Source organism: Lynx rufus, unplaced genomic scaffold (genome assembly GCF_022079265.1).
Source record: "Lynx rufus isolate CCGP_SWC_20201006 ecotype Redwood Valley unplaced genomic scaffold, mLynRuf1.p SCAF_39, whole genome shotgun sequence".
In the NCBI taxonomy this organism is placed as follows: Eukaryota; Metazoa; Chordata; class Mammalia; order Carnivora; family Felidae; genus Lynx; species Lynx rufus.
The window spans coordinates 2,322,065-2,344,902 of record NW_025814855.1 but is presented as its reverse complement, the minus strand read 5'-3'; the positions used below and the strand labels follow the sequence as shown (position 1 = coordinate 2,344,902).

Here is a 22,838-nt window from a genome sequence, read left to right as displayed (position 1 = left end):
ATGATCTCACGGTTTGTGAGTTCAAGCCCTGTGTTGGGCTCTGTGCTGATAGCGCGGAGCCTGGAGCCTGCTTCAGATTCTGTTTCCCTCTCTCTCTCTCTCTCTCCCTCAAAAATAAAAATAAACATTAAAAAAATAAATTATGGAAACTTTTTAGAATGTTTTACTATCTGGCAGGTTTAGCACACCTTCTCAGCTTTTCTTTTTCATAGCATTCCTATTCCTAGGCATTCTTTTTTTTTTTTTTTATTTGGACATTTTTATCAACTTATCTATTTCCAAGGGGGAAAACCGTATTGGCATTTTTATCGGGTTTAAGTTAAATTTCTAAGTTAACTTGGAGGTGAAGACATCCTTGAGATGTGCAACAATGTAGACACGGGCAAATGTCAGATGAAATGATTCAAAAGAAGATGAGATTACATGGTGTGAGGGAAACAAGACCGGTTGGAGAGACAGGAGCTCTGGACTCCAGGCCGGCTCAAGGACAACTGTACCGCGTGGGCAGAGTAAGGCTTCCTCACTCAGGGATCAGGCCTCACACCGCCTGACCAGCATCCAGGACATGGGAAGCTCGACCACACTGGACCACTCCGTTTGGGGATGCGTAAGGTCTAGGAGCTTTTCAAACTTGCACACAGAGATCCAACTGCCTGTGGTTCTGGGGGACTCGGCCTAGAGCTGTCCCCCACAAGCGGAAACTCCTTGTCATCTTGTTTAAAACATTTTTGCTGGGCATCCATCTGGCTCAGTGGGAAGAGCATGCGACGCTTGATGGGGTCTTGTGCTCAAGCCTCCTGAGTTGACTGTAGAGATTACAAATAAAAATAAAAAACAGGGGCACCTGGGTGGCTCAGTCCGTTGAGCCTCCGACTTCGGCTCAGGTCACGATCTCACGGTTCCTGGGTTCGAGTCCCACATCGGGCTCTGTGCTGACAGCTCGGAGCCTGGAGCCTGCTTTGGATTCCGTGTCTCCCTCTCTCTCCGTCCCTCCCCCGCTCACACTCTGCGTGTGCCTCTCTCTCAAAAATAAACAGACATTAAAAAATCAAAAAAACAAATTTAAAAACGTTTTTGCTTATTCCGCACTCTCCTTCATAACCTACATTTATTTCAACATATGTAATGACGTTCAAAGTTAGTTACCGGATAAACTCGGGAGTTTTTCTCCTTCCGAAACTTCTGGTAAAGTGGCCGCTCCGCGCGGAAACGATGATGTAACGAATGAGACACTTTGACGGTCACACACGAGCGTGTTCCCGGAGTGGCACGGTCCCAGTCAGACCCAACGACAGGTCGGAACCACACGGCACACACCGCAACGGCCACGCAAGACGCGATGGCACACACACTAAGCACCTGATGCGCAAACCCGCCCGCAGCCACTGGGGGACTTGAACACTCTCCCTCCAGGCACACCGGAGCCACGCCCACCCCGAAACATCGCGAGATCCGGCTTTGAGGCCTGGCTGTGCCTCTACGCCCAGAAACTACGTTTCCCAGAAGAGACTGCGGCGTTGGCCCACTCGCGAGGCAGCGTCCGCGGGGCGTTGTGCGCCTGCGCCATCTTCCGGCTTCAGGCGGCGGGTCCGCCGATACCGAGGAGGAAGCGCACCCGGGCCTGCGGGGAGCGCGGCCACGGTGGCACCTGGATTCGAAGAGGAGGCAGGTGAGGGGCTCTGGAGCTTGCCAGGCTCTCCGGGGTCCGTGCGGGAGCGGGCGCCACGGCCCGGCGGCTCTCGGGCCTGGGAAGAACCGGAACGTCTCGCCCCCGCGTCGGTCTGCGGCTTTCCGGGATCTGGACTACATTTCCCATCGGCCTCCGCGGCGCACCCTTCCACCCCCCCCCCCTCCCCCCAGCGAGCGCCCCCTTTCCGCGTCCCGGCTCATAGCCCCCATCTGTGGACCACTTAGGTGGGTGTGAAAGGGACCTGACTTCCTGGAAATGCTGGTGGATGTTTTACAGTCATTCTTACTCGTGCCCCCCCCCTTTCTTTTTAATTTGGGATGGAGTCTTGTTTGATAAGATTCTCAAAGAATTGCAAAACTTCAAAAGATTTAACACCACTAGTTTAGAAGCGGAGACTGAAATTTGAGAACATTTTAGATGATCTTGTAAAATAGTCCTTGTCCAACAGTGGGGAAACGGTTGGGTAAATCATGGGCCACTCTTGTAATAAAATATTACAAAGCTATTACAGATAATGCTAAAACAGTGGTCATAATAAAAAAAAAAAAACTCCTATGATATGTTACCAAATGTTTCATGTACACATTACTTAGAATTAAATATTTGTAACATGCAAGGCATTGTTCTAAGTTCCTTTCGACAATAGTACTCGTTTAATGATGAACTCACAAAGTGGTTAAATGACATGATTCTTAATACTTGGATGTTTTTATTCCAGTTGTTTTTGTAAGCCCATGTGCCAGTAGGAGGGTGGGTTTGACCTCTTTTCCGGAATGTTCTCATGTTGTATAAAGAGACTGCTTGTGAATGTCTTTCCTTGTAAGTTAATGTTGCCCCCCCATCAGTTTTGATAGTTATTTGGTGTTCCATCATACGGCTGGGCCAAAAGTGATTCAACTACTTGCCTACTTGTGGACTGCTAGATACTAATTTTTGTTCTGTTTTTCAGTAAATACTGTGCACACAGCTTTGCTCGCTGCTATGTCTCTGTACAGAGGCCTATGTATGTGATGGTAATGATTTGCCCACTGCACCTACACCCCTTTTATTGACTCAAGGCAAGGTCCACAAAGTGATGTCCACTAGGCCTTAGGTAGGGCTGTAAGGTTCTTGGTGAATTTGGAAGTTGGGTAAAGAGCCAGGGAGACCTCTGAAGGTGGGCATGAGAGAGTTAGATGGTCTGTTTCTGGGAAGGCTTCATTGTGGGCTGGGCTGATGCTGATGAGGTAGGCTGTGCTCCCTGGTCTGAGAACAGTCTTTCTTGTCCTTGGGACACCATGTGGCCTTAGTCACTGGACCAGGACTGAGCTCCCTGCCACAGATTTGCATCAGTAACAAGGTGGAATTCTCTGGATATTTAGGAGAAATCGGAGAGAAAGGGCCACTGGTTCCCTGTCACGTGGCAACAGCTAATGCTGTGTTTCCTGGAGTTGGGTAAGGGCCACTGTGATCCAACTCCCAATTCTTGTGGGGAGTGGGGCGTAAGAAGGCAGGGACTTGTAACCACGGCATTCTGGGAGCTGTAAGGCAAGCTTGGCCTCTCATGTTTGTTCTTTCCTCCCCCAGCTCTGCCATCTCAGGACTCTGCCCTTCCCCAAGAGAGGAACCAGGAGGAGGACCAGTCGGCCCATGACATTCTAAAAGTCATGTCCCTTGTGAGTCTTAAAGTTGTGTAAATATTCGCTTTCTTTATCTTGAAGCTTCCCACCTGGATTTCATCCAAGAATCTGGTTTTCAGAGGTTCCCATTTTAGGGACTAAAAAGACCAGGTAGCTAGTACCCTCTCCCACTGCCCCCTCTACTCTGATTACTGCCCATGGATTCGTTCTGTACAGCATTCCACATGTGATAGTGTGATATTGTGCCGGGAGGCTAGATAGAGCAGGGATCCATTTCCTTGTATAAAATGAGAACCAAGGGTGGATGAAATAGAGATGAATACTTGTGATAACTGACATGGAAAAGCATGGGAACTGGTCTTGGTTGGTTTCAATTTCAGGGTGAGGCACGATCTCCTGCTTTGGGAGGGATTGATGACTGGGTGTGTAACTTAGGCTTCGCCGGGAATCTGAGAGGTTAGACACCAGAAGTAAGGTCCACTTTAAGGTTGAACAGAGCATTTGAATGTGGATCATTCTTCAACAGCTTCTTCAGCTTAAGACCAAGAGAAGTACAGATGTGGGGGTTGTGAGATAACCAGCCCGATGGATGAATTTTTCGGAATCTAGGTAGTCTGAGCTTCGAAGAGCCTTCAGAGATCTGATCCAACCTCTGCCTCCAAAATAAGAGAACGGTTGAGTCATTTTTTCACTTGGTAGAAAATTGTACAGCTAATGATGAAAATAATCTTAATTTAAGAGTTTTCTCCCAAGGAAGAATGCTTTGATATGTTGACATCATGATGAACCTGTATCTTCAACTAATTCTCAATTTATACAAATATCCTATTTTCTAAGATAGAAACATTTCTTCAGTAAAACATTTGGGGGTAAGTCTATCAGAAATTGTTGGTTTGGTTTGTTGTTGCTGCATAAAAGTTGAAATTACAGGTCTCTAGTTGAGAATTTTTATATGCCAAGGACAGAGTGGGCAGCATGCTGTTTTATAAAGTTTGTCACACTGGGGAAAACTCCACTTAGCTGGCTTTTAATTTTCCTCCCAGATCTGTGTACAGAGCTTTGGTTTGTAGTAAAAAGAATGTTCAACAACATTTCAACACTGTTTTCCTCATGCCCACCCTCTCTTGTCACCTGCTCACATTGGAGGCCTCCCACCCCAGCCTCCTTTTCACCTGAGCACCCCATTCCTACAGAGACCGCCTCTGTCTCCTCTCATCCCATCAAGAAACATTCCCTTGAAGTTTGCAGATAACAAACCTGCCTGTTGTTTCAGGAGTCAGACTTGTTCAGGGATGTGGCCGTAGTCTTCTCCCAAGAAGAATGGGAACGACTGGCACCTGCTCAGAGGGATTTGTACAGAGACGTGATGTTGGAGACGTACAGCAACCTGGTCTCACTGGGTAAGGGGACCTGGTGTATTAGTTTGGATGTTATCCGTTCCTTCCTTATCAATTTCTGGGTGCCTTTTCAGTGGTCAAAAAACAGCTCCATGGGCCGACACTGTATCTTCCCCAACCTGCAGGGGACCGTCAGGCCTCCTCTGGTCTCTCCTGCTTGATGACCAGATCCTGGATCTGAATTCTGGGGGCCCCACGCCATAACTGGGTGGCATGTTTTCTCTCCCATCCAGGTCTCGCCATCTCCAAACCTGATGTGATCTCCTTCCTGGAGCAAGGCAAGGAGCCCTGGTTGGTGGAGAAAGCAGCAGCAGGAGGCCTGTGTCCAGGTGAGTGAAGCCTGCGTGGGAGGAGAGAAGCCGCTGCTTATACCCGTCTAGTGGGTGCACGAGGAAGCAGGAGCTTGGAGTTGGAAAATTTTCCCTTCGAGGTGCCCGACTCAGAGGCCAGGTCCGCGTTACCATCTGTTCTAGCCTGTCAGGTGGTTCCTTTCTTCCTGAGACATCTCTGTGTATCCGGGTCGTCACTGCCTCTTGTCCTTGCCTACCTGGTTAAAGCACCCTCAGCCTCCTTTGGTGAATCTTCTCACTTTCTTTAAATGTTGGAGCACCTGGGGCTCAGACTTGGGTTTCTTCTTCCCTGTTTATTTTCATTCCTCAGAACCTTCTCCATTACTTTGCTTTATTATATATTTTTTTCTATTACTGTGCTTTAAATACCATTAATACCTATGTTGTCCATCGTGGAGCCCCATGTGGACATTGTAATTCAAATTCATTGCTGTTAAACACATTTAGAAAATCAGTATCTCAGTTGCACTTGCCCCATTTCAAATATCCAGTAGCCACTCTGGCTGGCTTGTGTCTACGGGACGCAGTGCAGATACAGAACATTTCCATCGTCTTCAACTTCTCCTTTAAACTCCACATACTTATCCAACTGCCTTCTCATCATGTCCACTTCAGTGTTCATGGGGCGCTATGAATTTAACTTTCCAGTGAGGAGTCCTTGATCCTAACAATCCGCCCTTCTCTCTTTCTTCCACACTTTAGCAATAGGGTACTCAGTTCTTGTACTTGGTCAAGTAAGAAACTCTTGAAGCATTCTTGGATTTTCTCTCTCGCATACCTATCCAGACTGTCAGCAAATCCTGTTATCTCTACCTTGAAATATGTCCAGAATTTAACCACTTCTCGCGGACACCACTGCTACCACTTCACCCACACCACCGTCATCTCTGGCTTAGACTATTGCAGTAGCCTCCTCCCCATCCCTCTGCTTCTATTCTCGTCCCCTGAAGTGTTCTGTTCACACAGCAGCCAGAGTGACTTCAGATGTGGAAGATTCGTCCACGTTGAAGTGGTAGTTGGCCTGGGGGAGTGAGTGAGGTCAAGTGTGGAGTGAGTATCAGGAGAGACGATGTGTGCAGCTGTATGTGTGAACATATTCACAGGTTCTGGGGATTAGGACATGGGGATCTTTGGGAGGCCGTTATTCTGCCAACCACACCCATAATGTCAGTTTTGCTTTTGTTTTGTCATTTTAGTTTGACAGCATATGTTTGATTGATGTGCTGACTTTTATTTACTTCTTAGGTGTGTGGGTTTACATCATGTTTAAAGAAGACCTCCCCCTTTGACATTATAAAATGAGTCTCTTGTGATTTTTTTTTTCCTAGTATATTTATGGTGCTCTTAATGATTCCTGTGGTGTTTATTCTTCGTGCAAGATGTGATTTCACGTTATTTCCCAGGTTGTTACCCAGTTATTCAAACAGCATTTGTTAACTGATTTTATCTTTTCACCACTAATTTCCCTAGCCACCTTTATCATCTGCTCTGTTACCTCTGGATCTATTTGTGGACTTTCGTTTCTGTCTCGTTAATCTCTTTGTCTAACTACGTGACCGATACCATATTGTTTTAATTACTGAAGGTTTTAAATATCTGGTGGATAGTTCCTCCTCATTCTTATTTTTCAGAATTTTCCTGACTATACTCATTTGTTTTTCCATTTGAACTTTAGAATTAGAATATCTGGTTTAAAAAATAACCATGTAATTATTCTTACTGAGATCACAGTAAATTTCTAGATTAATTGAGGAGAAAACTGATTTTTTAAATCGATTTTATCTATTTAAGAACAATGATAGGCTTTTCCCTTCATTTATGTCCATTTCCTGGTTGTTGTAGAGTTTTATTTATATGGGTCTTGTCCATTTCATATTATATTTATTCCTAGGTATTATGTATTTATTGCTGTTACTGGAAATGGGGGCCTTGCATCCCTATTACAGTTCAACTGGTTGTTTTATATAAGGCAAAAGCCATTCATGTCTTCAGATTAATTTTGTAATTAACCCAACATACTGGATTTTCTCATTATTTATAATAGCTTTCATGTAATACTCGAATTTTCCAAGTAGTCAATCATATCATCTGCAAATGGTGATAATGTTTTTGCATTTTTATACCATTTGGGTTTTCTTTTGCCTGATGAAGATGCTGATTACGTAGTACCCCCAGAACAATGTTAATGGGGGTAGTTTATGTCCTAATCTTGTTCTTAACCTTAATAGGAATATTGTAAGTGGCTTCTCATGAAGCATAATATTAGATTCAAGAATGAGATAGAGATATTTAATTAAAGAAGCATCCACCTTTTCATATTAAGTTTTCTTTTTTAATCTGTCAAGTCTGGATTATATGAATAGATTTCCTAGTTCTGAATACTGAATCTAAACATTCACCTGTTGCATTTCTTGAGTCAATTGTGGTAATTTATATTTTTTCTGGAAAGTGCTCTTTTTAAAAAAATTTTTTTAATGTTTGTTTTTGAGAGAGAGAGGGAGACACAGAATCCAAAGCAGGCTCCAGGCTCTGAGCAGTCAGCACAGAGCCCAACATGGGGCTTGAACTCACAAGCCGTGAGATCATGACCCAAGTCAGCATTGGATGCTCAGCCAACTGAGCCAACTCAGACACCCAATGCTCTTTTTTTTTTTTTTTTAATTAATTAATTAATTTTGTGAGAGCGAGAGAGAGAAAGAGCAGGGGAGGGCAGAGAGAGGAGAGACAGGGAATCCCAAGCAGGCTCTGTGTATTGTCAGCACAGAGTCTGATGTGGTGCTTGAACCCATGAACTGCAAGATCATGACCTGAGCCAAAATCAAGAGCTGGACGCTTAATCAACTGAGCCACCAAGGTGCCCCTTCTTTTTTTTTTTTTTTTTTTTTTTGCCCCTTCTCTTTTTAATTAAAAAAAAAAAAATCATGGTAAGATATACATAACAAAATTCACCTTTTTAACCATTGTAAAGTGTGTAGTACATTGGCATTTGGTACATTCACAGTGTTGTACAATATCACGATTATCTAGTTCCCTCATATTTTTATCACCCTGTGGTCTTCCACCCTTCTCCATTTTCTTTTTTATTTTTAATGTTTATTTTTGAGGGGGAGAGAGAGAGCGAGGATGTGCATGTGCACGCACGAGCAGGGGAGGGGCAGAAAGAGGGGGACAGAGGATCTGAAGCTGGCTCCGCATTGCCAGCAGGGAGCCAGATGTTGGTCTCAAGCTCACAAACCACAAGATCATGACCTGAGCTGAGATCAAGAGTCCAACACTTAACCGACTGAGCCATCCAAGCACCACTTTAATTTTTTTAGGAATCTCCATACTGTTTTCTATAGTGATCACACCATTTTACATTCCCACCAACAGGGCACAAGGATTCCAGTTTGTCCACATCCTCGTCAACACTTGTTATTTTCTGTTTAGTTTTGTTTTGATAGTGGCCATCCTAATGGCTTTGAGGCAATATCTCATTATAGTTTTGATTTGTGTTTCTCTGATGATTAGTGATGTTGAACATGTTTTAAAATGCTTGCTCAATTGTATATCTTTGGGGAACTGTCTGTTCAAGTCCTTTGCCAGTTTTTTAATAGGGTAGCTTTGTTGTTGAATTGGAAGAGTTCTTTATATATGCTGGATATTAACCCCTTATCAGCTATGTGATTTGCAAATATTTTCTTCTGTTCTGAAGGTTGCCTTTTACTTTTTTGATTGTTTCCTTTCATAGTGAAAGTTTTTAAGTTTGATGTAGTCCCATTTGTCTATTTTTGCTTTTGTCTATTTTTGTCTATTTTGTCTATTTTTTGTCTATTTTTGCCTGGGCTTTTAGTACTCTATCTAAGAAATCATTGCCAAACGCAATGTCATGAGGTTTTTCCCCTATGTGGGTAGCCAATTTCATCAGAACCATTTGTTAAAGAGACTGTCTTTCTCATCATGAGGTCTTGGCCCCCTTATCAAGGATCATTTAATCTTATACATGGGGGTTTATTTCTGGCCTGTCTGTCCTGTTCCATTGGTTAAACTTCAAAATACTCTGCCAGGCTGCTCACAAAAACATGAAATTGATACAGAAGATCTCATATTATTGTTGCTATTTTGCAGTTCTTTTTAAGTTTATTTTTTTATTGAGAGAGAGAGGTGAGTGCACAAGCAGGGGAGGGGCAGAGAGAGGGGGAGAGAGAATCCCAGGCAGGTTCTACACTGTCAGCATGGAGCCCGGTGTGGGGCTCTATCTCACAAACTGTGAGATCATGACTTGAGCCAAAATCAAAGAGTTGGACACATAATTGACTGAGCCACCCAAGGGCTGCATTTGCTTTTTGTTTTTTGGTTTTTTGAGAGAGTGTTTTTAATGGCGTGTCCTTAGAGGCAGCCAAAGTTCTTTCCACGTTGCCCAAAAAGCAAGTAATGTGTCATTACTTTAATCCTAAAACCAAACTCACATTTGCGCATAGTTACATGTTCCCAAACTAGTCTTCTCTTTCTACCAAGCTGGCTTCAATTTTCCATGTTCCACTGCAATCTTTTGATTGTCCTTTATAGGATGGCAGTCAGATGTTGCTAACTGTTGAGTAGGTCAGCCACCAGTTCATAGGTCGCCATCATAATGACGGTATTTGGAATCTGTCTCACTAGAGTTGTTAGACCACAGTGAAGAGACCCAAAACCTTTCTTCTGAACAACCACACATGGTGTCTGGAAAAAATATCTATACGTACTTGGTGCCCTCTTCACCTAGTCTTGTTCTTACAATTTTACATGAATGCTGTATGGTTATAGCACAAGTTTTTTTTTTTTTTTTGTTTTTTTGTGTTTTTTTTGTAATGTTTATTTATTTTTGAGAGAGAGAGGGAGACACAGAGTCTGTAGCGGCTTCAGGATCTGAGCTGTCAGCACAGAGCCCGAAGCAAGGCTCAAACCCACGAACTGTGAGATCATGACCTGAGCCGATGTCAGATGCTTAACCAACTGAGCGACCCAGGTGCCCCATAGCACAAGTTTTTGAGAGAACAGCAGCATCATTCCCACAAAATTTGGTGTTTCATTCACAGACTCTTCATCATCTTCCATTATCAAAGTCATCTTTTATTCTAGTAGTTTTTGCTTAATACTTCTACAAATAACCAAATGAATAAAGTTCTGTGAAATGCCACTACCCGAGGTGGACCTCCTCCCATAAAGTCTTCTTTGGGCATGTATCTGCTACACTTTATGAGCACATTAAAAAGTACCCATTTGTTTTTCATAGTTCCTTGTATCAGGCTGTAACCAGTTCTTTCTTAGCCAAATGGGATTGGTTGCTGTGAGTATAGTAAAACAGGCCACTGCAGCTGAAGTCATGTGACAGGTAAAATGAGGATCTACTACATCATTCGACTTTTCCTCACAGTTTGAATCAGCAGCAAAGAATGTTGCTCTGGAAGAAGCCACCTCCATTCAATTGGGGCCTGATCCTCTAAACAAGGAACAAGACCTTCCTTTTTCCTGGGTCACATTTGGCACTGTAAAGGTCCAGAAGAGACGGGCTTAGTGGACACTAGGTCTAAGCCGTGTGTTCAGCTGAACTTCAGAGGTAGAAAGCATCACAGCAGAAGACCATAGCTGTGTTACTATAACTTTCAGTGGACATGTGCGACCAGCCCCCCATCCTGCCACCTCCCCTGGCAGGCAGATGCGCCATCGTGTCCCTCCGGCCAGATGAAGATCCAGGCACCCCTCCCCATCGTTTTTTAAAATGCACTTTATTGAGGTATAATTTACATTCAGTACAATGGCATGCATTTGAAGTATACTATTTGGTGAGTATGGACACATGTGTATACTTGTGTAACCGTCAGCACAGGCTAGAGAACATTTTCATCACCCTGAAAAGCTCCCTTGTGCACTTTCCCTCACAATTGCTCATACACCCAGCCCCAGGCAACCAGTGATTTCTTTGTCACTCTAGTTTATGTTTCTAGGGTTCCACAGAAACATCCTTTTCTTTTTAAAAAATTTTTTTTTCAACGTTTATTTATTTTTGGGACAGAGAGAGACAGAGCATGAACGGGGGAGGGGCAGAGAGAGAGGGAGACACAGAATCGGAAGCAGGCTCCAGGCTCCGAGCCACCAGCCCAGAGCCCGACGCGGGGCTCGAACTCCCGGACCGCGAGATCGCGACCTGGCTGAAGTCGGACGCTCAACCGACTGTGCCACCCAGGCGCCCCCATCCTTTTCTTTTTTAATGTTTGTTTTTGAGAGAGAGGGAAAGAGAGTGAGCAGGGGAGGGGCAGAGAGAGAGGGAGACACATATCTGAAGCAGGCTGCAGGCTCTGCGCTGTTAGTACAGAACCCAAAACAGGGCTCAAACCCATGAACCTCGAGATCGTGGCCTGAGCCAAAGTCAGATGCTTAACCGACTGAGCCACCCAGGCACCCTGAAACATTCATCTTTTTAAAAAACATGGTTCAGAGATCGGGTGCCTGGGTGGCTCCGTCAGTTAAGCGTCCGACTTTGGCTCAGGTCATGATCTCGCTGTTCATGAGTTCAAGCCCCACGTCGGGCTCTGTGCTGACAGCTCAGAGCTGGAGTCTGCTTCAGATTCTGTTTCCTTCTCTCTCTGCCCCTCCCCCACTTGCTCTGTCTCTCTCTCTCTCAAAAATAAATAAACAAAAAAAAAAAAAAAACATGGTTCAGAGGTGATTCTGATCCACACTAACATTTTAGAGCTATTCTTATAACCTCCTTCTGACTACTTCATCTCAATTTATGGTATTTCCTCTCTTTCTGTTTTGCATATCTGTTTTCTAATTGCCTAGCCACGTTCAAGAGCTTATAAGTATAATCATGAGTCTGGATTTTCTGGTTTTACTATAGAAGTTCCTTTTTCTGGTAAAGGGAAAAAAACACATGGTTGTTTTTTTTTTTCTCCCCCCCCCCCCAGAATTGGACTCCAGGTATGATACTAAGGTATCCTCTCCAAAGCAGCATATTTACGAGGTACAGTCACCACAGTGGGAGATAATGGAAAGCCTTGCAAGTTACGGTCTTGCGTGCTCAAGGTTCCAAGATGATTGGGAATGCAGACAACAGGGAAGTTCAGATGGACATCTGAGTCCAGTGATAGTCAATGATGAAGAAATGTCTACTTTCAGCCAACAAGCACCATCATTTCCTTTTTATCAGAAAATTCATACTGGACAAAAGCCCTATGGATATGATGACTGTAGAAAAGATTTCTGGCAGGAAGACTTCCTTATTAATCATCAAGGAATTCATACTAATGAGAAACCCTATAAATGTAAGGAATGTGGCAAGGCCTTTAAATATGGCTCACGATTAATACAACATGAGAATATTCACTCTGGCAAGAAACCCTATGAATGTAGTGAATGTGGAAAGGCTTTCAATTCTGGTTCAAATTTTATACAACATCAGAGAGTTCATACTGGTGAGAAACCTTATGAATGTAAGGATTGTGCAAAGGCCTTCAGTCGAAGCTCACAGCTGATTGAACATCAACGAATTCATACTGGTGAGAAACCCTATCAATGTAAGGACTGTGGCAAGGCCTTCAATAGGATCTCACATCTTAAAGTACATTATAGAATCCATACTGGTGAAAAACCCTATGCATGCAGGGAATGTGGGAAGACCTTTAGTCATCGGTCTCAGTTGATTCAACATCAGACTGTTCATACAGGCAAGAAACTCTATGAATGTAAGGAATGCGGGAAGGCCTTTAATCAAGGCTCAACTCTTATTCGTCATCAGAGAATCCACACTGGTGAGAAACCCTATGAATGCAAGGCATGTGGGAAGGCCTTTAGGGTGAGCTCACAACTTAAGCAACATCAGAGAATTCACACTGGAGAGAAACCCTACCAATGTAGGGTATGCAGTAGGGCTTTCAAACGGGTCTCACATCTCACGGTACATTATAGAATTCATACGGGTGAGAAGCCATATGAATGTAAGAAATGTGGGAAGGCCTTCAGTCATTGCTCACAACTGATACAACATCAGGTAATTCATACTGAGGAAAAGCCCTGTGAATATAAGGAATGTGGGAGGACTATACACCATGATTCAGCGACGGCTCAACATCAGAGAATGCACAATAGAGAAACACAAGTGAATATAATAAATGTAGAAAAGCCTTCCATCAGCACTTACCCCTTACTAATCATCAGAGAATTTATGTTAGCAAGCAACCATATAAATGGAAGCAGTGGGGAGAGCCCATTAGCTTAGGCATCACAGCTTAGCCCTTATACTTTGGAGAAAGACTTGAAGAGTGTAATACGGATGAGAATGCCTTCATTCAAGCCATCCTTTATCCTGAATCATAAGATTTGTAATGAGGAACAAATTTATGGATATAAATTGTTTACTCCATGATTATCAAAAAAGCAAGGGAAGGTTGGAAAAAGTTTTGCCTCTAACACATTCTGGAATCACATTTTCTTTCTTTCTTTTCTGTCTTTTTTTTTTTTTTTTTTCCCAAGAGAGAGCGAGTGGGAAAGGGGCAGAGGGATTAAGAGAGAGAGAATGAGAGAATCTTAAGCAGGCTCCATGCCCAATGCAGAGCCTCTTGCGGGGCTTGATCTCACAGCTGTGAGATCACGACCCGGGCTAAAATCAAGAGTCAGACACTTAACTGACTGAGCCCCCGGGTACTCCCAGAACCACATTTTCTAACCACACTGTAACAAATTTAACAATAGCCAAACTTTTTTTTTTTTTTTTAACATCAGCCAAAAGTTTTCATTTGCTTGGAAATCAAAAAGAAAAAAAAAAAAAAAGCCAAATTACTCTTGGGTTCCACTTCTTTTTTTTTTAAGGTAGGCTCCACATAGAATGTGGGGCTCAAGCTCATGACCCTGAGATCGAGTCACATGCTCTACTGACTGAGCCAGCCAGGTGCCCCGTTACTCTTGGGTTAATAAGGAAATAATCCTGCAAATGATTATGAATGGTAATGAAAAGAATGACAATTGAGAGATTTATATTCTAGGAGTTGGAGGATGTGGCTAAAGTTAGAAGAATTTTTATAGCCTTTAAATGCATGCAAAGTGTGAAAACCTGAACGATTATTCTCAAATATATTAAACATACTATTTGAGAAGCCAGAAAAGAGAATACCAAACACTCACGTGAAGAAAGAACAAATTAATAGAAAAAATAGAAAAAAAATGAAATTAGAAAGTGGTTATCTTAAAGTAGTCTCAGTTTTATTTCTTCCTGGCCCAGGAATAAACTACACTTAGGATAATATTTCTCAATTCCCATGTTTTAGATTATCTTTCATAACGTCTGTCGAACAAAGGGGTCAGTTGCCTACATAGTGGCCATACCCAGTTCCCTTTCCTATTGGCAGCATCTGTGTCTTGGTCTTAGACTCTGAAGCTAACAGATGCAAACTTTTCAGCCTCTTTTGCAGCTCAGGGTGGCTCTTGTTCCAGGGTAAGGCCAGTATGTTCCAGGGGTCTGTAGAGGCTTCTGGGAAAGATTTTCCTTACTCAGAAGAGACTGGAACATTAGGAAGACTCCCTCTCTTTTCATCTGCTTTTAAACATTTTCCCACGAGAACATAATGCCTGGAGCTGTTGTAGCCATGTTGAAACCAAGAGGAGAGAACAGAGGAGCTCAGAGAAGCTGACCCAGAGTCCTGACGACACTGAACTATCAGGCCAATTCTGGAACGTCTCTGAAGCCTTGTGTAAAAGAAACAACCATTCACTGCTGAACTTACTTTTAGTTGGGTATTTTGTAAACTTGCGGCCAAAAGCGTCCTAAATTACATAACTTCAAATTTTATTTTATTATGATGGGTACACGTGGCTGAAAGTACTTTTTTTGAATTTGACATTTCTCTTTGTGGCTAATTCCAGGATTGATTTTTGTATATATTCTGTAATGTTGCAAAAGAATATATATATTCTACTTTTCTTAGGTACAAGATTCTGTGTAAGCCAGTGGATTATAATGATAAAACTCTCCATGTTCTTATAATTTGTATACTGGATCAGAATTTTCTAAAATTGAATTTTTTAAACCAAGATCTTGAATTTCCAGAGAGTTTTACTTTTTAATTTATGTTGCTTGACCTATAAAAACATACAACTTAACCCCTATTTATGAATCCTACCTTTTATCGTTATATAATATCCTAACTCTGCCAAGTGTAGTGGTTGACAAACCAGATCTGGCCCACTACCTGTTTTATAAATAAAGCTTTATTGGAACACAGCCATGCTCATTTATTTCCATATTGTCTACTGTTTTTACACTACGACAGCAGAACTGAGTGGTTGCAACACAGACTATGGCCACAAAGCCTATATTGACTGACCCTTTAGAATAAAAGTTTGTCAACCCTGGCCTACTGTAATCCTTTTAGCATTTTATTTCCATACCATGTAATATTACTAATAGTAATTTGTCTTTGTTTACCTGGTATATTTTCACCCATCCCATTATTTTCAACCCCTGTCATTTTAGTGATTTCTTATTTTAAAAATCGCTGATTTTTAAAAATTGAAAATATGAGGGAACCTGGGTGGCTCAGTGGGTTAAGTGTCTGATTCTTCATTTTGGCTTAGGACATGATCTCACACTTTCGTGAGTTTGAGCCCTGCATGGGGCTCTGTACTGGCAACCTGAATCCTGCTTGGGATCCTCTCTCTCCCTCTCTGCCCCTCCCCCACTTGTGCTGTCTCTGTCTCTCTCAAAATAAATTAAAAACTTAAAAAAAGAAACTGAGTCTTTTTTCTGTAAAGAAATTTGTCTTGGGTGTAATTTCAACTTTATTCCTTTCATTTTAGTGTGTATTCGATTTATTTTGGGCTTTCCTTTGCTCATGTTGGCTGATCATTCCTTTTGCTAAATTGGAACTTAACACTGTACTTAGGGTAGTGGTCATCTCCCCATTCTTTATTATTTGGGCAGAATGAGAGCAGTATTTTTTTATTTTTTTAATGTTTACTTATTTTTGAGAGAGACAGAGACAGAATGCGAGTGGGTTAGGGGCAGAGAGAGAGGGAGACACAAAAGCAGAAGCAGGCTCCAGGCTCTGAACGGTCAGCACAGAGCCCGTCACAGAGCTCGACCCCATGAACCATGAGATCATGACCTGAGCCAAAGTCGGAAGCTCAACCAACTGAGCCACCATGTTTGGGTCCCAGATGCCACAGAATGAGAGCAGTGTTAACACTTTCTCACCCATTGTTAATTTTCTCTGCCACTTTCCTTCAAGAAGAGACCACTCTTGCTTTTTCTTTCCTGCAAGCCGATTTCACAATTCCTCCATTTCACTAACCTAATAAGAACCTAATCCAAAGCTTTTAGTTTTTCTCTTATTTATTTGATGCTCAACGTTACTTACTGCCAGACCCACTCATGATAACCATTTAAATTTAAAGATCCTCAGGGAGAGTAACATTCATTGCTGGCTGCTGTTTCTTTTCATCTTTTTTGCTGTCTCGTAACAGTTTTATTTCAAATCCTATTTTGTTAGGCTGTTTTATTGAGTATTTGTATTCTCTGAATGCTTGTATGTCCAAAACTTTCTTGGGCCCTCACAAATTATATTTTTGGCTTGTAGAACATTCTTGGGATTATAGTTTTTTTCTGAATAATATGATTTTCTAAGCTTACATAGGTATTTTTGTTTCTGGGGTGCCTGGGTGGTTCAGTCAGTTGAGCATCTGACTTTTGATTCCAGCTGAGGTCATGGGATTGAGCCCCAAATTGGGCTCTACTAAGCATGGAGCCTACTTAACAACTCTCTTTATCCCTGTGCCCTTCTACCCCACTCAAGTTCTCTCTCTCTCTCTCAAAGAGTTGTTTCCTTTTGCTGCTATAACAAATTATCAAAAACTTACTGGTTTAAAACAACACATTTATTATCAGGAGGTCAGAAGTCTGAAATAGGTTAGGTCATTAGATCTCTTGGGCCAAAATCAAGGTATTTTTAAATTTTTAAAAAAATGTTTATTTTTGACAGACAACATGAGTGGGGGAGGGGCAGAGAGAGAGGGACACACAGAATCCGAAGCAGGCTCCAGGCCCCGAGTTGTCAGCACAGAGCCCGACGCGGGGCTTCAACTCACAGACCGCGAGATCATGACCTGAGCCGAAATCAGACGCTCAACCAACTGAGCCACCCAGGCGCCCCCAAAAGTAAGGTATTGATGGGATGTGTTCTCTTCCAGAGGCTCTGTGGGAAAAACCATTTCCTAGCCTCTTTTAGCTTCTAGAGGCTGCCTGCATTCCTTGGTGTGGCCCCTTTGTGTCTTCAATGCCAGTAATAGTTTGCTGTGTCTCACACTGCAACACTGCAACACTCTTTGCCTCCTCTTTCACCTTTAAGGAACCTCCTGATTATACTGGGCTCATGTGGACAATCCAAGATAATCTTATTTTAAGGTCAGCTGATTGACAACCTTCAGTCTATCTGCAACTTAATTCCCCCTTGCTACCAACATAACATATCCACAGGTTCCTGGGATTAGGACAGGGGCCTCTTTGGTGAGCCATAATTCTGCCTACCACAGTAATTGCTTCTGTCCTAGCATTTGGCAAGAGTTTCCATCCTTAGAATTCAGGACCTTAAGTAGGATATGCTGGGGAGATAGTCTCATGTCTTTTCTTAACCCAAGGAAATTTTCTTCTAAATATTAATTAGTACTTCTCAATTGTTCTATTTTATTCCTTTTTTTAAAAAAAACTTGAACATTTTTGAATAAGCAGTATATCCTCATGATTCAAAAACAAGTCCTTCTATCCTCTTCCCTTCCCTTCTCTCAGAATACTACATTTCTGGGCTTTGATTCTTCAAAGGTATAACTAATTCATCTCTTCTTTTAATATCAGTAATCATAGTTCCCCACAGTAACCCTGCAGCCCAATTATATTTTCGTTATTGGAGAAAAAAAATGCAGACGTAGAAAAGTTAAGTGACTTGCCGAAAAACACAAAGCTAGGATGTGAGTGGTTGAGTTTGGTGTTTGCATTTGGGTCTGTGTCACTCTAAAATCTTTCATCAAACACAGTGCCTGCAGGGAAATGGTCCTCTATGTATTCCAGCCCCATTGAGGTTGAATCAAGGTGGTAAATTCCTTAGAGAAAGCAGTATCAGAGATAGAAGACACTTACTTCATGACATTATAGATATTGGTGCAGCCACCATTCCCAAGCCCAGGCGGCCTCGCTGGAGTTTGGACTTGTCCTATGCCACCTGTGAAAAATTTGGAACCAAAGCAGGTGTCTGGGAAAAGTAAGATCTTGTGGGAAAGGAGTGCCCTCCAATCAAGAATGACTGGGAAAATCTTAGAATCTAATATGTCTGCCCATGTGGTAGAATACTATACAGTTAATAAAAATAATATTTTTGAAGTTTTCCAGAACAAGGAAAAACATCCATGATCTAATGTTAAACATTCACAACAATGAACGTATTCTCAGGAAATCCTTGTATTTAAATTGCATCTGGTCAGAAAGAATTTGCAAAGATTACTTTCATTTTTTAACGTTTATTGATTTTGAGAGAGAGGAGAAAGAATGAGTGGGGGAGGGGGCAGAGAGAGAGAGAGAGAGAAAGAGAGACAATCCCAAGCAGGCTCCGCTCTGTCAGTGCAGAGCCCGACTTGGGCTCAAACTGTGAGAGCATAACCTGAGCCAAAATTAAGAGTTGGTTGCTTAACCAACTGAGCCACCCAGGTGCCCCAAATACTTTTGTTTTTAATTTTTAAATTTAAAAAATTTTAAATTTACATCCATGTTTGCTAGCATACAGTGCAATAATGATTTTAGGAGTAGAATCCTGTGATTCATCCCCTGCATATAACACTCAGTGCTCATCTCAACAAATGTCCTCCTTAATGCCCCTTGCCCATTTATCCCTTCCCTCCCCTCACCTCCCCTCCAGCAACCCTCAGTTTGTTCTCTATATTTAAGAGTCTCTTATGGTTTGTTCCCCTCCCTGTTTTTATGTTGTTTTTGCTTCCCTTCCCTTATGTTCATCTGTTTTGTATCTTAAATTCCACATATGAGTGAAGTCTTATGATATTTGTCTTTCTTTGACTAATTTCACTTAGCATAATACCCTCCAGTTCCATCTACGTAGCTGCAAATGGCAAGATTTCATTCTTTTTTATTGCTGAGTAATACTCCATTGTATATACACACCACATCTCCATCCATTCATCTGTCAATGGACACTAAATACTTTTTTAAAGTATTTAGTCCATGATAATGTGGACCTTAGGTAATTGAACTGGTTTGCTATTATTGGACTCAATACGTTAAGGCTACCTGCAGTTTCTTTACAGTGGCCTCCTTCCCTTCACATACTTCTCCCCTCAGGGCCATGTGGTCTCTCAGTTTTTAAAAGTAAAAATGTTGGTTTTTCACACCAGGATAGCCACAAGGATGTGACCATCTTTGAGCAGAGTGTGGGTGGCTAATCCCTGTCTCTCTCCGTACTCCCACACATATCTACCCAGAGGGATGTGGACAAATTGGAGAGTGACAGGAGTCTCAAATTGTTGGTGAAGAGCTTCCTCTCAAAATTCATTGACTGTCATCTGGAGCATCATAATTTCTCCATTATGACTCTCCAGGGAACTGCTAGTGTTTGACTCTGGGAATCAACAGTTTCAGACTTACAATGCTGGAAATAGACCAGTCTGAATAATTTCTGAAATTTTCCCTCTCTGATTCTTCAAGCCATTCTCTTTGCCTTTCTGTATCAATGTCTTCTCAAGGGACTGGGCTTGAGGTTTTGAACAGCAATAGCATATAGGTCTGACTCATTTTCCTATATGCAGGACTCAGCAATTCTAAGCCAGGTGTGATTGTTGGTGCAAGGGAATAGCCTTTGATGATGAAGAGACAGCAGCCTAGGTGAGGGAGGAAGGGGGAAGCCATTGTGGGAAAAAACCGCACATCTGTTTGGCAAGACTTTTCAGAATTTTGTCCTAAATTCTTCCCTTAAATGCTTACAGAGCTCTCAAGCTGACCTTACTTTTGTCTTGGAGCTCAGGCTGAGCTGCTCTGTGAGAGATTCCAGAATGCGATGGCTTGAACAGTAGAAGAATTTACTTCCCGACACTGAAGGTCAGCATTTGATCTTGGACTTCCCGGCCTCTGGAACTGTGAGACAGATTTCTGTTGTGTATAAGCCACCCAGTCTGTGGTATTTTGTTATAACAGCGCTAACGGACTAAGACACCAGGTGACGTGTTGGGTCTGGCGTGTGGTTACAGCTGCACAGACGTTCCTTCTCCCCCGTTGTCTCCACTACGTTTCTCCGTGCTAGGGCAGCCCTCCTGGGGAGGGCTGGGGAAGGTTTACTTGTTTCACCTTTCCCCTAAGTAGTCCCTTGTGACTTCATCTCACTGTAAGGAGGCTCTTCCGTTAGGTATCCCACCTTGGATAGTCTTGGGCTTGTGACACCTTTCTGCCTACCCGAAGACAAGGAGGTCATCTGAGCTGAGGATGGATACTCAAGGAAAAAGCATCTTTGGTACTCTTGACTTTGTAGCCCAAGTTTCCTTACATTTGGGCTGGTAAGCCTTGGCTATTTTTTTTTTCAGAACTTTGATGCTCTTAAGATTTTGGGGGTGAATTTTATTTTAAAAATGTGTTTTCAGTGGGAGGGTTGTTTTGAATAACCTGGCCTCTCTACTCTTGAAATCCTGGTTTGTTTTTTATCCCCCTCTAATCTCTTAAGATCAGTATTAAGATTGTGTGTGTGTGATGAAGGTATTTTTTTTTAATTTAAATCCAAGTTAGTTAACATGTAGTATAATAATGATCCCAGGAATAGAATTTAGTGATTTATCACTTACATATAACAGTGCTCATACCAATAAGTGTCCTCCTTAATGCCCATCACCCATTTAGCCCACCCAAACACCCCATCAGCAACCCTCGGTTTGTTCTCTGTATTTAAGAGTCTCTTATGGTTTGTCTCTCTCTGTTTTTATCTTATTTTATTTTTCCTTCCCTTCTAGGTTCATCTGTTTTGTTTCTTAAATTCCACATATGAGTGAAATCATATAATATTTGTCTTTCTCTAACTTATTTAACTTAGCATAATACACTCTATTCCCATCCACATTGTTGCAAATGGCAAGATTTCATTATCTTTGATCGCTGAGTAATATTCCATTATATATATTTATATATATATAATATATATAGTATATAGTACAGTATATACTATATAGTATATATAGTGTATAGTATATACTATATAGTATATATAGTGTATAGTATATACTATATAGTATATATAGTGTATAGTATATACTATATAGTATATATAGTGTATAGTATATACTATATAGTATATATAGTGTATAGTATATACTATATAGTATATATAGTGTATAGTATATACTATATAGTATATATAGTGTATAGTATATACTATATAGTATATATAGTGTATAGTATATACTATATAGTATATATAGTGTATAGTATATACTATATAGTATATATAGTGTATAGTATATACTATATAGTATATATAGTGTATAGTATATACTATATAGTATATATAGTGTATAGTATAGTATATATACTATATAGTATATATAGTATATATATGTATATATTATATATATATATATATATATATATATATATATAGTCACATCTTCTTTATCCATTCATCAGCTGATGGACATTTGGGCTCTTTCCATACTTTGGCTACTGTTGATAGTGCTGCTGTAAACATCGGGGTGCATGTGCCCCTTCGAATCAGCATTTTTGTATCCTTTGGATAAATACCTAGTAGTGCAGTTGCTGGGTCATAGGGTAGTTCTATTTTTAGTTTTTTGAGGAACCTCCATACTTTTTTCCAGAGTGGCTGCACCAGTTTGCATTCCCACCAGCAGTGCAAAAGAGATCCTCTTTCTCTGCATCCTCACCAACATCTCTTGTTGCCTGAGTTGTTCATCCTAGCCATTCTGACAGGTGTGAGGTAGTATGAGATGAACGTATTTAAACATGTAAAATACAGGAAGTGGGCACTTATAAAATTGTTAGAAGGGTCACAAGAGCTGACTTTGCAAGGTAGGTCTCCAGAAGTGCCTCCCCAAATGTGGCAAAACTGAACCTTCAAAACATGTGCTCCCTCAGCCACGGTCCAGAGGTGGAGCTGCAGGGGGCTGCCTCTGGGACCACTAACTTCAAGCACATGCTGCTTTACCTGCAATCCAGGGTCAGAAGGTAAGATGACGCGGGGCGCCTGGGTGGCTCAGTCGGTTAAGCAACCAACTTCAGCTCAGGTTGTGATCTCAGGGTTTGTGGGTTCAAGCCCCATGTCGGGCTCTGTGCTGACAGCTCAGAACCTGGAGCCTGCTTCAGATTCTGTGTCTCCCTCTCTCTCTGCCCCTCCCCTACTTGCACTCTGTCTCTCTCTCTCTCTCTTGAAAGTAAATAAAACGTTAAAAAAAAAAAGAAAGTAAGATGATGAAACCACCACTCACCGTTGCCACAAACGCGTGGAACGCGGAGTTCAGACCCCAGCCGTGCTGTCTCTGCCACCACCTTTTGGTAGCCACAGCAGGAGGAGATGCTGCCTCTGTCATCCAAATGTCACACAAGGGCATCTAAAGGATGGAATCTTATTTCTGTTCAGAGTGCTTTGTGCACAGAGCAGGAAAATTACTTTTCCAGCCTATTCATGAGAGGAAGTCCAACCAGGACGATGTGGCAATGAACTCTGAGTGCCAGCCAATTAAAATTAGCCACAGGAACTGTACTTTTTACAGGGTTTTC

General features: G+C 42.0%; 2 protein-coding genes across 1 annotated transcript; one reads left to right on the top strand and one right to left on the bottom strand.

The window, feature by feature from the left end:
* The window catches only part of ZNF583 (zinc finger protein 583), a 249,755-nt gene that overhangs the window by 28,282 nt on the left and 198,635 nt on the right, over positions 1 to 22,838 (bottom strand).
* Positions 1,676 to 13,563, top strand: ZNF582 (zinc finger protein 582). The gene is made up of 4 exons (XM_047094322.1): positions 1,676 to 3,345; positions 4,583 to 4,709; positions 4,940 to 5,035; positions 11,986 to 13,563. The coding sequence occupies exons 1-4, from the start codon at positions 3,337 to 3,339 to the stop codon at positions 13,293 to 13,295; spliced, it is 1,542 nt and encodes a 513-aa protein (XP_046950278.1). The 5' UTR covers positions 1,676 to 3,336; the 3' UTR covers positions 13,296 to 13,563.

Excerpts from the sequence above, each read along its gene's own strand:
- ZNF582 (XM_047094322.1), top strand. Across the intron at positions 4,710-4,939 it reads CAGCAACCTGGTCTCACTGG|GTCTCGCCATCTCCAAACCT; the intron begins GTAAGGGGACCT and ends TCTCCCATCCAG. Across the intron at positions 5,036-11,985 it reads AGCAGGAGGCCTGTGTCCAG|AATTGGACTCCAGGTATGAT; the intron begins GTGAGTGAAGCC and ends CCCCCCCCCCAG.